We start from the raw sequence: 14,610 nt of genomic DNA on the forward strand, positions 1-14,610 counted from the left end.
ACCCTCAATATCTGTCTTGAACAAATGCAATTACTAAGCTTCCACTGGTCACCAAAGTTTCTCAAACCTATTAAAATAATACATACCCTTCCTCTTAAATTGGTGATCCTTCTCTTTGAAAACTAGTTCTAGATTCCCCAACAGCATTTAGCCATTAAGCCTCCTCAGAATATTACACGATTTCAAGTTCAAGACAGTTTTAACTTCTCTTTTTTTTACTGCATTTATTAATTACATGCAGAATAAACATCAAGATTTATTTTCTGGAGGTGGCTGAAATGAAATAGCTTCCAACATACCTCATCAGAAGCCAGCTTCAATGTATGATCAAACCCAACACAGTTTTCATCCACCATTCTCAGTGCTTTCTGGAAAGCTTCTTCAAAATTACGACCAATGGCCATCACCTCGCCTGTTTTGAAACAAGTTTATACAGATAGGATGCAGAGTTTAGACAGTTCTGAAGAAAGTATTAATTAAATTTATATTTTCTTTCACTATTTTCTATCCTTATTATCCTTATTTGAAAAGGCAGTACAGTTGCACAGCTCCAGCGACCCGAATTCAATCCTGGATCTCTGGTGCTGTTTATGTGGAGTTTGCACATTCTCCCTGTGAGTTTCATCTGGGTGATCCGGTTTCCTTCTACACCAAAACATTCGCTGTTAGGCGATTTGGCAACTGCGAAGCAGCTGCTTTTAGGTTAGGTGGTCAGAGAATCAGGTGGGAGTTAATATACATGAGAGAGTAGGTTACAGGGAAATAACTGGTAAGAGGATTAATGGCATTGCTATGAGAGTCAGCATGGTCTCAATGGGCCAAGTGGCTTGTTCCAGAACTATAAGGAAATGTAAATTGTAGATTATTTAATGTCATAAGTGGAAAAGAATCATTAGTGCAACACTCCAATAAATACATTTAATATTTGTGCAAAAAGAATATGAATATATTTTTTAACTTCAAAATTAATATTCATGTTCAGAACATCTGGCTGCCTTGCACCTTGTGAAGCAAGAGGTTAACCTGCTCTTTGGCTTCCATTAGTGGTCTGTGTCACTTGCTGTGATGTATTAATTTTGACGGCTTCCTCTTCAGTTCCCTCAGTAAAAGGAAACTCTATTAATGTAAGCTGTGCCAATTTAAAAAAAAGCTGCCGCTAAATTCTCACTTTTGGCTTCCAAATGTAAAGATTCAATCACTCTGCTGCACCCTATACACAAACCTCTCACAGCAATGGCTAATAGAAAAAGCAGCTTTCAACCAATTTAAAATTGGAAACTTAGTGGATAGTTTAGCAGGCTTTGTTTTGCAATCGTATTATACTTTCATTACAACAGCAGTTTAAAAAACAATTTAAATGACACAAAGCTGGGTGGCAGTGTGCACTGTGAAGAGGATGCAACAAGGATGCAGAGTGACTTGGACAGGTTGGGTGAGTGGGCAGATGCATGGCAGATGCAGTTTAAGTGGATAAATGTGAGATTATCCACTTTGGTGGCAAAAACAGGAAGGCAGATTATTATCTAAATTGTGTCAAATTGGGAAATGGGGAAGTACAATGGGATCTGGGGGAAATTGTTCATCAATCACTGAAAGTAAGCATGCAGTTACAGCAGGCAGTGAAGATGCATATTGACCTTCATAACAAGAGGAGTTGAGTATAGGAGCAAAGAGGTCCATCTGCAGTTGTACAGGGCCCTAGTGAGACCACACCTGGAGTGTTGTGTGCAGTTTTGGTGCCCATATTTGAGGAAGGACATTGAGGGAGTGCAGGGTAGGTTCACCAAGTTAATTCCCGGGATGGCGGGGCTGTCATATGCGGGTGGGCTTGTATACTATGGAATTTAGAAAGATGAGAGGGGATCATATTGAAACATATGATTATTAAGGGTTTGGACACGCTAGAGGCAGGAAACATGTTCCCGATGTTGGGGTAGTCCAGAACCAGGGGCCACAGTTTAAGAATAAGGGGTAGGCCATTTAAAACGGAGACGAGGAAACACTTTTTTCTCACAGAGAGTTGAGTCTGTGGAATTCTCTGCCTCAGAAGGCTGTGGAGGCTGGTTCTCTGGATGTTTTCAAGAGAGTTAGATAGAGCTCTTAAAGATAACGGGGTAAGGGGATATGGGAAGAAGGCACGAACGGGGTACTGATTGTGGATGATCAGCCATGATCACATTGAATGTTGGTGCTGACTCGAAGGGCCGAATGGCCTACTCCTGCACCTATTGTCTATTGTCATCCTCCATCAGCGACAAACACACAATTGTCAAATGCAATTAGCTCAAAACTTACCGACACTCTTCATGGAACTTCCAATTTTTGTGCTTACACGCGAGAACTTGCTGAGATCCCAACGGGGTACCTTTACGACACAGTAATCTAGACTCGGCTCAAAGTTTGCAGTTGTGGAATTTGTCACAGAATTTCTACACAAAGCATATACAAGAAAGAATTCAGCAAGCCAAAATGAACAATCTCCTGTCAGATTTAACTTCATTTGACAAATTTATTTTCTATGCCCCAAATCCACCTCTATATTGAGTCATGAACAATTTGTGGAGAATGTTGCAGCATCATGACATGTCCAATGCTTGCCTCAGCATTAGAATAAGTCCAAGCATGTCAGCATTCATTCTTTCCAATGCTGAGATTATTTTAAAGCATGTCAAGTTGTTTATCCTCGTTCCCTTTTTACAAATACGTATTTTCTACACAGTACAAGGGTATATCATCAGATTTATATTTGAGTGTTGGAGAATGACAAGTGTTCAAAGTCCGATGAAAACTTTGTTTTCACTAATTACCAAATGTACTCAAGTACTCACATCATGGTTGTCAGAGTCATATTGTTAACATTAAACAAAGTTGAGCGTACAACCTGACAACACTAATGGAAACGTAAACTCATAAAATCCCTGTTGTTACACACAATTTCACTCTTACATAGAAACATAGAAAATAGATGCAGGAGTAGGCCATTCAAGCCAGCACCACCATTCAACATGGTCATGGCTGATCATCCAAAATCAGTATCCTGTTCTGACTTTTTCCCCATATCCCTTGATTCCCTTAGCCCCAAAAGCTAAATCTAACTCTCTCTTGAAAACATCCAGTGAACACGCCTCCACTGCCTTCTGTGGCAGAGAATTCCACCGATTCACAACTCTGGGTGAAAAAGCTTTTCCTTATCTCAGTCCAAAATGGCCTACCCCTTATTGTTAAAATGTGACCCCTGGTTCTGGACACCCCTTATATCTATCTATATAAATTTATAAAAGTCTCATCTTGTATGTATGTGTGTATGTACGTGTGTGTCTGTGTATGTCTATCTTCGTCAAAACTTTACAGGGTAACGACGAAAAATTTCTACATTCTTCCACATCCCATTTTCCCCATCCAGGCCATAATCAGGTTCCATTCAGATTTGATGCTATATTTCACGTTATTGATGATTAAAGTTTAAAAAAGCCAACTTTGAAAAAAATAAATGCCTGTGAGTGAGACTTTTCTACCAGCTTCCAGTGATGATGTCACAATGCCATCTCACAGTCATCCAATCACATTTACATTGTAGCGAACATTCCAAAAACGGAAAATGACATCACAATAGTTCTCGAGCGATCTCTGTGCTCTCTGCTGCTGATCTCTGTTGTAAGGAGAGGGACGGAGTGGGGGAGATTTAAAAGTTTTAAAGTGACATTTAAAAGTTGGATTTCTTCAAATCTGCCAGCCTAACCCAGCATAGCAAAGTTTAATTAGATTTGGCTAACAAAATATGGCCTTGTCGGTGGCACCAACATCACATTAAATCTTAGTGCAATTGCATGTTTTTAAAGTTTAAAATTATCTGCACAGTGAGTGGTGGAAACGGGTTGCGTTGGGGGATCGAGTGAGTGGAAACGGGTTATGTTGGGGGAACGGGTGATTGGCTGTGGTGGGGGGGTTGCCCGTCTCAGGGGCGTGCACCGACGCCGCATTTGGGGACCCATGTGACGCCATGCCCCCCCCGCGCTGGGGGACGGGGCCCCAACAGGTCTAGTATACTTATAAAACTCACATCATGTGTGTGTGTGTGTGTGTGTGTGTGTGTGCGTGTGTGTGTGTGTGTGTGTGTGTGTGTGTACATGTTTGTGTGTGCGTTTGTGTGTATGTGTTTTTGTAACTTCGTCAAAACACTACGCGGTAACGTTGACATTTTTACACAATCTTACTCACATTTTCCCCGTACACACCATAATCAGGCTCCCTTCAGATTTGATGCTATATTTCACAAGCTATTGTTGATTAAAGTTTAAAAAAAACAACTTTGAGAAGAACTGTGACTCTGCTTTGAGATTTTTCTGAGAGCTTCCAGTGATGACATCACAATGGCATCTCACAGTCGTCCAATCACAATGGGATCTCATCTACATATGCTGCCAATTAAGTCACATTGGGATTGCGGCCCTCCTAGCTCTAGCAGGTGCAAAAGCATTTTTCTTAAAGTCACAGTACATTGAATTTTTTTTAAAGTTTAAAATGAGTGAGTATGAATAAGGCCAAATGATGCTGCTGGCCGCTGCCAAGAAGAACATCCCCCACGGTGTACGTAAAGCCTATGTTCCCTGCTGGGATGACGAATGTGAAGACCTACTTCGTGCCCACACAGAATCACAAACCAGTGAAGACAGGGACAAAGCAGCGAACGACCTAATCTGCAACTAGATGAGAAACGCAGGCAAAGATGGACAGAGACAGTGGAATCAATTGATTTCACACACTCCAGCCGTCAGGCATGGCAGACCATGAATAAGCTGCTGGGCAGGTGGACAACCCCAGCACAGTGACCCATCACTGCAAATTCCATTGCGTCGCTACTGTTGAACAACGGCCATTTCCCCAACGCAGACAAGGACTTCACCAGAACAACATTGGCGAGAGTCCATGAGCTGCACTGGGCCCCGAGCTGCGACTCCAACCTATCCCACGATTTCACAACACAAGAAATCGAGCAGGCCATCCGACGGCTGAAAACCGGTAAGGCACCAGGCACCGACGGCATCCACCCGGAATACATAAAACACCAAGGCAAGAAGGCAACTGACTGGCTGTGCTCCTTCCTCTCCACGTGTTTCCGTTGCCTGAAGCAGCCAAAGATCTGGCGCCGTGCCAAGGTGATCGCTCTGCCGAAGCCAAACAAACCTAGCGATGACCCCAAGGGATACTGACCCATCTCACTGCTGTGTGTTCCATACAAGCTCCTGGAACGTCTCCTCCACACACGTCTCAATCCAGTGATCGACCCCCAGCTGCCTAAAGAACAGGCTGGATTCCGAAGCGGTAGGTCAACGGCAGACCAGGTGAACCTCCTGTGCCAAGACCTAGAGGACAGCTTCCAGGCAGGGAGAAGGCAGGCGCTGTCTTCTTGGACCTCACAGCTGCATATGATACTGTCTGGCTGCGTGGACTACACATGAAGCTTCTGGAAACCATCCCAGACAAGCACATGATGAGCTTCATCATGGAGATGCTGAGCAACCGCAGCTTCAGGCTACACACCAGCAACGGGCAATGCAGCAGGGTGAGGAAACTTAAGAACGGCGTCCCACAGGGCTCAGTACTGGCACCAATGCTGTTCAACATCTACATCCATGACCTGCCTGCAACCCAGTCAAAGAAGTATGGCTATGCTGATGACCTGGCCATCCTACCTAGTAAACCATCCTGGGAAGCAGCAGCAGAGGCCTCTCTGAAGACATGAACATTCTGTCTTCATACCTGAGGAACAGGCGCCTCAAGCTCAGCATGGGTAAGACAACATCTTCAATGTTCCACCTCAACAACAGGGAAGCGACCCGCGAGATGAGCGTCATGGTGGATAACGCCCGGTTACGGTCCCAGCCCGTCCCCACGTACCTCGGTGTGAAGCTCGACAGAACGTTGTCATTCAAACAACACCTGGAAGGTGCCAAGGCAAAGACAAGCGCCCGTGCCGCACTGATACGCCGCCTAGCCGGCACCACATGGGGAGCCACGACGAAGACACTGCGCATGTCCACAGTGGCCCTGGTGTTCTCAGCCGCCGAGTACTGCGCCCCGGTCTGGTGCCGTAGCCCTCACGCCAAGAAGCTGGATGCTGCCCTCAACAGTGCCCTACGGGCTGTCTCCGGATGCCTACGAGCCACTCCAGTAAACCAACTGCCCGTCCTCGCTGGCATTGCCCCAGCCAACATCAGACGAGAAGCAGCCACGCTGGCCCTCTCTCGAAAGGTGCAGACCAGTGAATCCCACCTCCTCCATCAGATCGTCACAGAGACACCACGACGAGTGCGCCTCAAGTCACGGCAACACCTTTGCCACGCAAGCCCAAGAGCTGCTCAACAACGGCTGACGCTTCTAAGGCCGCCTGGGTCAAGGTGAGATGGAGAGACCAGTGGAAGTCAGCGGAACCATCTAGGCTACACCATTACATCGATGACCCCATGGACGTCCCTGGCCAGGACCTGCCCCCTGAAAGCAGTGGACAACCCTCAACCGCTTGAGGACCAGGCATCGGACGCTATGGAGTAGCGATGAAGAGGTGGGGCCTCGTTCAGATTCAGATTCAAGTTTAATTGTCGTTGTCAGTGTACAGTACAGAGACAACGAAATGCATTTAGCATCTCCCTTGAAGAGCGACATAGCAAACGATTTGAATTAAAAAAATAATAAGTGTCCGTGGGGGGGGGGGGGGGGATTGGCAGTCACCGAGGTGCGTTGTTTAGTAGAGTGACAGCCGCCGGAAAGAAGCTGTTCCTCGACCTGCGGGTTCGGCAACGGAGAGACCTGTAGCGCCTCCCGGATGGTAGGAGGGTAAACAGTACATGGTTGGGGTGAGAGCAGTCCTTGGCGATGCTGAGCGCCCTCCGCAGACAGCGCTTGCTTTGGACAGACTCAATGGAGGGGAGCGTGGAACCGGTGATGCGTTGGGCAATTTTCACCACCCTCTGCAATGCCTTCCGGTCGGAGACAGAGCAGTTGCCATACCATACTGTGATGCAGTTGGTAAGGATGCTCTCGATGGTGCAGCGGTAGAAGTTCACCAGGATCTGAGGAGACAGATGGACCTTCTTCAGTCTCCTCAGGAAGAAGAGACGCTGATGAGCCTTCTTGATCAGAGTAGAGGTATTGTGGGTCCAAGAGAGGTCATCGGAGATGTTGACTCCCAGGAACCTGAAGCTAGAAACACGTTCCACCTCCGTCCCGTTAATGTGGATGGGGGTGTGCGTGCCGCCTCTGGACTTCCTGAAGTCTACAATGAGCTCCTTGGTCTTCTTGGAGTTAAGGGCCAGGTTGTTGTCAGCGCACCATGCTGCTAAGTGCTGGACCTCCTCCCTGTAGGCTAGCTCATCGTTGTTGCTGATGAGGCCAATCACCGTTGTATCATCTGCATACTTGATGATGGTGTTAGTACCATGTACAGGTGTGCAGTCATAGGTGAAGAGGGAGTAGAGGAGGGGGCTCAGCACACAGCCCTGAGGAACGCCGGTGTTCAGGGTGAGGGTTGAAGAGGTGTGCTTGTCTAACCTCACAGACTGGGGTCTGTTGGTTAGAAAGTCCAGTATCCAGTTGCAGAGGGAGGGGTCGATGCCCAGGTTACCGAGTTTGGTGATCAGTTTTGATGGAATAATGGTGTTGAATGCTGAGCTGTAATCGATGAACAGCATTCTTACATAAGTGTCTCTGTTGTCAAGGTGGACAGCGCCTCCTGCGATTGTGGGGACCCAACACAGACAGTGGAGCACATAGTCACCAGTTGCCCCAAACACCGACCACCGAATGGTGAACGAGGTCTGATTGACCTGGACGATGACACGTTGGCCTGGCTCGCCTCAATGGAGCTGCAGGTCTAAAAGACATATGACAGAAGAAGAAGGCCAAATGAGCAGCCCCAGCGAAGTTGGGGGCTATGGGTGAGTGGTGCAATATTGCGTTGGGGGAACGGGTTACGTTGGGGCAATGGGTGAGTGGTGGAAATGAGTTACTTTGGGGGAACGGGTAAGTGGTGGATTATTGCGTTGGGAGAAAAAGGGGCCAACAGGTCCCACTTGGTCTATAGAGAGAGCTAGATGGGGCTCTTAAAAAATAGCGGAGTCAGGGGATATGGGGACAAAGCAGGAACGGGGTACTGATTGGGGATGATCAGCCATGATCACATTTAATGGCGGTGCTGGTTCAAAGGGCCGAATGGTCTACTCCTGCACCTATTGTCTATTTCTATGAACCCCTCTCATCCTAAATTCCAGCAAATACAGGCCCAGTCGACCCATTCTTTCATCATATGTCAGTTCCGCCATCCCGGGAATTAACCTGGTGAACCTATGTTGCACTCCCTCTATAACAATAATGTCCTTCCTCAAATTAGACCAAAATTGCACACAATACTCCAGATGCGGTCTCACCAGGGCCATGTACAACTGCAGTAGGACCTCCTGGCCCCTAAACTCAAATCCTCTCGGAAAGAAGGCCAACATGTCACTAGCTTTCTTCACTGCCTGCTGTATCTGCAGTGACTGATGTACAAGCACACCCAGGTCTCGTTGCACCTTTTTCTCCTAATCTGACACCATTCAGATAATATTCTGCCTTCCTGCTCTTGCCACCAAAGTGGATAATCTCACATTTATCTACATTATACTGCATCTGCCATGCTTCTGCCCACTCACCCAACCCATCCAAGTCACCCTGCAGCCTCATAGCATCCTCCTCGCAGCTCACACTGGTCTTACCTTAGGACAGGTAACGGAATACCAAGGGCGAGTTTGGCTGCAACATAAGCTAGAGGATAACCAGTTGCCTTACTGGCCAAAGCAGAACTTCTTGAAAGACGTGCATTGACCTCAATGATAAAATACTGGAATACATGGAAGGATGAAATAGTAATGTTGACAAACAATTTCAACTAAAATTGACAGTCCAATATACTTAGAAATCGATTATATACATAATCTCAATTAACATTGTCAGATTAAAGACTGAAATTTAGGAATACATTTCTAATTATTCTAATTTCACAGTTTCAAGATAGCCCAAATAAAGTAATAAACTAAAACATTAAAAAAATTTAAATATATATAAAAGCACAATGATCACGCTGAAGTACCTGTTCAGATTCAGGACTCAATGCATACTGAATATTACACTCTCCCACAATGCCCAAATGCCGTATCACTTTTATCGCAGCTGTCCTCAGCATGTGGTATTCCTTATCATTTAGAGTCTGACTTGGTGCAACAACAATCGATTCTCCTGTGTGAATTCCCAGTGGATCCACATTTTCCATGTTGCAAACCTGCAGGTGCACAAAAATCATAGCTCGAGTCAACTCCATACTAAGATAAATTAACTGGTTTCACTAAACGAAGGGAGCAGAAGGATAAGTTATTCCACTTACTGTGACACAATTATCATACGCATCTCTGACCACTTCATATTCTATTTCCTTCCAACCTTTCAGAGATTTATCAATTAGAATCTGAGATGTATGTGCAAATGCTTGTGTCACTATGGTCACCAATTCCTCTTTGTTCTGAGCAAATCCTGAACCCAGTCCACCCAAAGCAAAGGCAGCCCGCACCAAAACAGGGAATCCCAAGCGCTCTGCTGCAGCTCGAGCCTAATAAACAAAGAGGAAGTTAAACTTTACAATAAAATCCATTAATACAAAAAAATACATACATCAAGCTGCTAGGCAGAATATTTTGTCGCACAATTAATATAAAATTAACAATAACCTTTGACAGTTCAAGGTAACTCATGCAAAGATAAAGAAACATCAATTCATAAAGAAAAATGATTCGTAAACTAGATATATCAAAACATTGCATCAACAGATATGATAAAAACACATTTTCAGCAACATCTATTGTTACAAACTTAATGCAATAAATGAAACTGAACAATTAATAGATCAGAGTTTTACCTGATCAAGTGTTAGAGCAGCTTCACCGGGTACAACATATTCATTAATTTCTGCCATTTTTTCCACAAAGATTTTCCTATCTTCAGTCATCTCAATAGAAGAGACTGGAGTTCCCAAAACTTTGACATTGTATTTTTCCAAAACTCCTCTTTTTTGAAGTTCCACTCCACAGTTTAATGCAGTCTGCCCACCAAACGTTAGTAGGATTCCATCTGGTCGTTCATTCATTATAACCTGGACAGGAAATGCAAAAAAGGCCCAAACACCACATAATTGATATGCAACAAGAATTAATCACATGAATGTTAAACATAGATGTGTTATATAAGCTACTAATTAACTACCCCATGTTCAGCAGCTGCACTTTCTCCTCCAAGAGCACAAGTTCAAATCCTACTTCAGTATTTGGGCACATAAGCACATCCGACACATCGGTCCAGCATTCAAAAGAAACTAGATTTCAATTGATTCATTAATCACAATCTCATTTACAGGTTCAGATATGCATTAAACATTTCACAGCTAGTGAAGAGCAAGAAACTTCTGAGCCAACCATGTGCCAATCACCAGCAAAGTATAAGAATTTCACAAACTCTTGCAAACTGTACACAAACTGATTGCCCCTTGTCCATCAAAACTGCAGTGGTTATTCTTTGAAATGATTATATTGCCACAAAGGGATATGAAGAGAATAAATACAGAATTTATTTGCCTTTAAATTATCTAATTGCTACAGAATAACAAATATGGGCAGTCAGTTATTGTGCACATATAAAATCACAATTATTTTTCTTTTCCCTTTCAAACTGCAGTTCACCCCAAAGATAGACACAAAATGCTGGAGTAACTCAGCAGGACAGGCAGCATCTCTGGAGAGAAGGAATGGGTGATGTTTCAGGTTGAGACCCTTCTTCTTTTGTGTAAACCAGCATCTGCATCTGCAGTCTGAAGGGTCTCGTCCCGAAACATCACCCATTCCTTTTCTCTAGAGATGCTGCCTGACCGGCTGTGTTAATCCAGCTTTGTGTTTCTGCAGTTCCTTCCTACATATGCAGTTCACTCCACCCTGATCCTCTAACTGGTGCAGACACTTGTGTGCAGAATTTCATTCAGATGCATAATGCAGTTTCCTGAGGATTAAACACGATTTCTGAGAAGGACTGTTTTGAGGGGATCAGCAATAACTTGGCCAATTGGCACAAAATCGCTGTAGTGCAGCCAGCCTTTATCCTCCACAGCATTTATCAAGGGCAATTCTTCTGCATTGCTCAGGTCCAGTCAACAGGATGGGAACTCAATAGCTGCAAGCACAGCAACCAATATAAATCACAGAAATCAGCAACAGGGAAGAAAGTTAAAAAAAAAAAAAATTTGATTTGATTTACTTTGAAAGTTTTAATTGTTTTGGAAAAGAACATCTGTCCATATGACCATATCTGCAACTGGATCGTCGACTTCCTGACCAACAGCCCCCAGTTAGTGAGGATAAGGGACAAATCATCCTCTACGATAATCCTCAACACTGGTGCACCGTAAGGATTTGTTCTCAGTCAACATATAATCCACCAACATTTTCGCCACCTCCAACAGGATCCCACCACAGGCCACATTTTCCCATCTCCTCCCCTTTCTGCTTTCCGCATCTCCTCCCCTGGTACTTTCCCTGGCAATCACAAGAAATGCTACACTTATCGCTTTACCTCCCTACTCGACTCCATCCAAGTACCCAAGCCTTCTTTCCTGGTGAGGCAGAGGTTCACCTGCACCTCCTTCAACCTCATCTATTGTATCCGCTGTTCCAGGTTTCAACTTCTATACATCGGTGAGACTTGGCGATCGCTTCGCCCAACACTTCCGCTCCGTTTGCAATAACCAACCTGATCTCCCGGTGGCTCAGTACTTCAACTCCCCCTCCCATTCCGAATCCAGCCTTTCTGTCCTGGGCCTCCTCCATGGCCAGAGTGAGTCCCACCGCAAATTGGGGGAGCAGCACCTCATTTAACTTGGGTAAATTACACCCCAGCGGTATGAACATTGACTTCTCCAATTTCAGGTAGTCCGTGCTTTCTCCCTCCTTCCCCTCCCATTCCCAGCTCACCCACAGCCTACTGTCTCTGCCTCTTCCTTTCTTTTTCCCGCCTTCCTCCCCCCCGACATCAGTCCGAAGAAGGGTCTCGACCCGAAACGTCGCCTATTCCTTCGCTCCATAGATGCTGCCTCACCCGCTGAGTTCCTCAAGCTTTTTTGTCAACCTCTCTCTCAAAGTCAGCAAGACAAAGGAGATAGTGATCGACTCCAGGCAGTGAAGTGGTACACATATCCCAATTTGCATTGACCGTGCCGAAGCAGAGTTGATTGAAAACTTCAAATTCCTAGGAGTCAATATCACCAACAACTTCTCCTGGATCACCCATATTGAAGCAACGATTAAGAATGCACACCAACGCCTCTACTTCCTTAGAAGGCTAAGGAAGTTTGGCACGTTCCCTACAACTCTCACCGATTTCTACAAAGTATTTTATCAGGATGCATCACAGCTTGGTTTGGGAACAGCTCCATCCAACTCCACAAGAAATTGCAGCAAATTGTGGATGCAACTCAGACCATCACACAAACCAACCTCCCTTCTATTAACCCCATTTATACCTCACGCTGCCTCAGCAAAGCCAGCAGCATAATCAAGGACGAGTCACACCCTGCTCACTCCCTCTTCCATCCGGCAAAAGGTATAGAACGCACACCTCCAAATTCAGGAACAGTTTCTTCCCAGCTGTTATCAGGCAACTGAATCATCCTACCACAAACAGAGAGCAGTGCTGAACTACTATCTACCTCTTTGGTAACCCTAGGGCTATCCTTAATTGGTGTTTGCTGGCTTTACATTGCACTAAACATTATTCCCTTATCGTGCTGGCTTTGTAATCATGTATTGTCTTTCTGCTGACTGGATAGCACGCAACAAAAGCTGTTCACAGTACCTAGGTACACGTGACAATAAACTAAACGAGGGGATGAGTGAGAAAAGTGTGTTTTACTTTAACATGAATGTATTAATTCTATATTCATTTTGACATTCATTTTTGACAGGTCCTAATCCATTGCAATTGCGTATGAATAACAAAACCACTCACAATTTATCCAATTTAAATAGCAGTAAATGAGGTTGCACTGTGGAAGACGTTGCCCTGGACCATGTTGGAAGAAGTAGGGATGCAGACAACTGGGCAAATTCAGGCTATTGGAAGATTTGCCCCATTGTAGATTTCATCCAATGCCCGTTTCATACAGTATGCATCCCATCCTTTATCCATGTCTATACCATATAACCACATAACAATTACAGCACGGAAACAGGCCATCTCGGCCCTACAAGTCCGTGCCGAACAACGTTTTTCCCTTAGTCCCACCTGCCTGCACTCATACCATAACCCTCCATTCCCTTCACATCCATATGCCTATCCAATTTATTTTTAAATGATACCAATGAACCTGCCGACATCACTTCCACTGGAAGCTCATTCCACACTGCTACCACTCTCTGAGTAAAGAAGTTCCCCCTCATGTTACCCCTAAACTTCTGTCCCTTAATTCTGAAGTCATGTCCTCTTGTTTGAATCTTCCCTATTCTCAAAGGGAAAAGCTTGTCCACCTCAACTCTGTCTATCCCTCTCATCATTTTAAAGACCTCTATCAAGTCCCCCCTTAACCTTCTGTGCTCCAGAGAATAAAGACCTAACTTATTCAACCTATCTCTGTAACTTAGTTGCTGAAACCCAGGCAACATTCTAGTAAATCTCCTCTGTACTCTCTCTATTTTGTTGACATCCTTCCTATAATTGGGCAACCAAAATTGTACACCATACTCCAGATTTGGTCTCACCAATGCCTTGTACAATTTTAACATTACATCCCAGCTTCTATACTCAATGCTCTGATTTATAAAGGCTAGCATACAAAAAGCTTTCTTTACCACCCTATCTATATGAGATTCCACCTTCAAGGAACTATGCACGGTTATACCTAGATCCCTCTGTTCAACTGTATTCTTCAATTCCCTACCATTTACCATGTACGTCCTATTTTGATTTGTCCTGCCAAGGTGTAGCACCTCACATTTATCAGCAAAACTCCCTGCCATCTTTCAGGTATCAATGGCCTGCATACTCTGTAGACTTTGGAAATCCTCCATTATCCACAACACCCACTACCTTCATCCTGGTCTTACTAATCCAATACCCCTTCATCCAGATCATTGATGTACATGACAAACAACAAAGGACCCAACACAGATCCCTGAGGCACCCCACTAGTCACCTGCCTCCAACCCGACAAACAGCCATCCACCATTACCCTCTGGCTTCTCCCATTCAGCCACTGTTGAATCCATCTTGCTATTCCGGCATTTATACCCAACAGTTTAACTATCTTAACCAACCTTCCATGAGGAACCTTGTCAAAGGCCTTACTAAAGTCCATATAGACAACATCCACTGCTTTACCCTCGTCAATTTCCCTAGTAACCTCTTCAAAATATTCAAGAAGATTAGTCAAACATGACCTTCCAGGCACAAATCCATGTTGACTGTTCCTAATCAGACCCTGTTTATCCAGATGCTTATATATATTATCTCTAAGTATCTTTTCCATTCATTTGCCCACCACTGAAG

General features: G+C 44.6%; 1 protein-coding gene across 4 annotated transcripts in view; it reads right to left on the bottom strand.

Annotated features, from left to right (window-relative positions):
• Window positions 1-14,610, bottom strand: part of cad (carbamoyl-phosphate synthetase 2, aspartate transcarbamylase, and dihydroorotase) — a 98,255-nt gene that overhangs the window by 50,859 nt on the left and 32,786 nt on the right. For all 4 annotated transcript variants that reach the window (XM_055635507.1, XM_055635506.1, XM_055635505.1 and 1 more), the window contains exons 11-16: window positions 9,944-10,177; window positions 9,416-9,637; window positions 9,125-9,313; window positions 8,751-8,875; window positions 2,296-2,429; window positions 300-412 (exon numbers count right to left, since the gene is read on the bottom strand). In XM_055635507.1, the coding sequence (XP_055491482.1) occupies window positions 300-412; window positions 2,296-2,429; window positions 8,751-8,875; window positions 9,125-9,313; window positions 9,416-9,637; window positions 9,944-10,177 (1,017 nt within the window). The remainder of the gene's footprint in view (window positions 1-299; window positions 413-2,295; window positions 2,430-8,750; window positions 8,876-9,124; window positions 9,314-9,415; window positions 9,638-9,943; window positions 10,178-14,610) is intronic.

Source organism: Leucoraja erinacea, chromosome 5 (assembly GCF_028641065.1).
Source record: "Leucoraja erinacea ecotype New England chromosome 5, Leri_hhj_1, whole genome shotgun sequence".
Taxonomy (NCBI): domain Eukaryota; kingdom Metazoa; phylum Chordata; class Chondrichthyes; order Rajiformes; family Rajidae; genus Leucoraja; species Leucoraja erinaceus.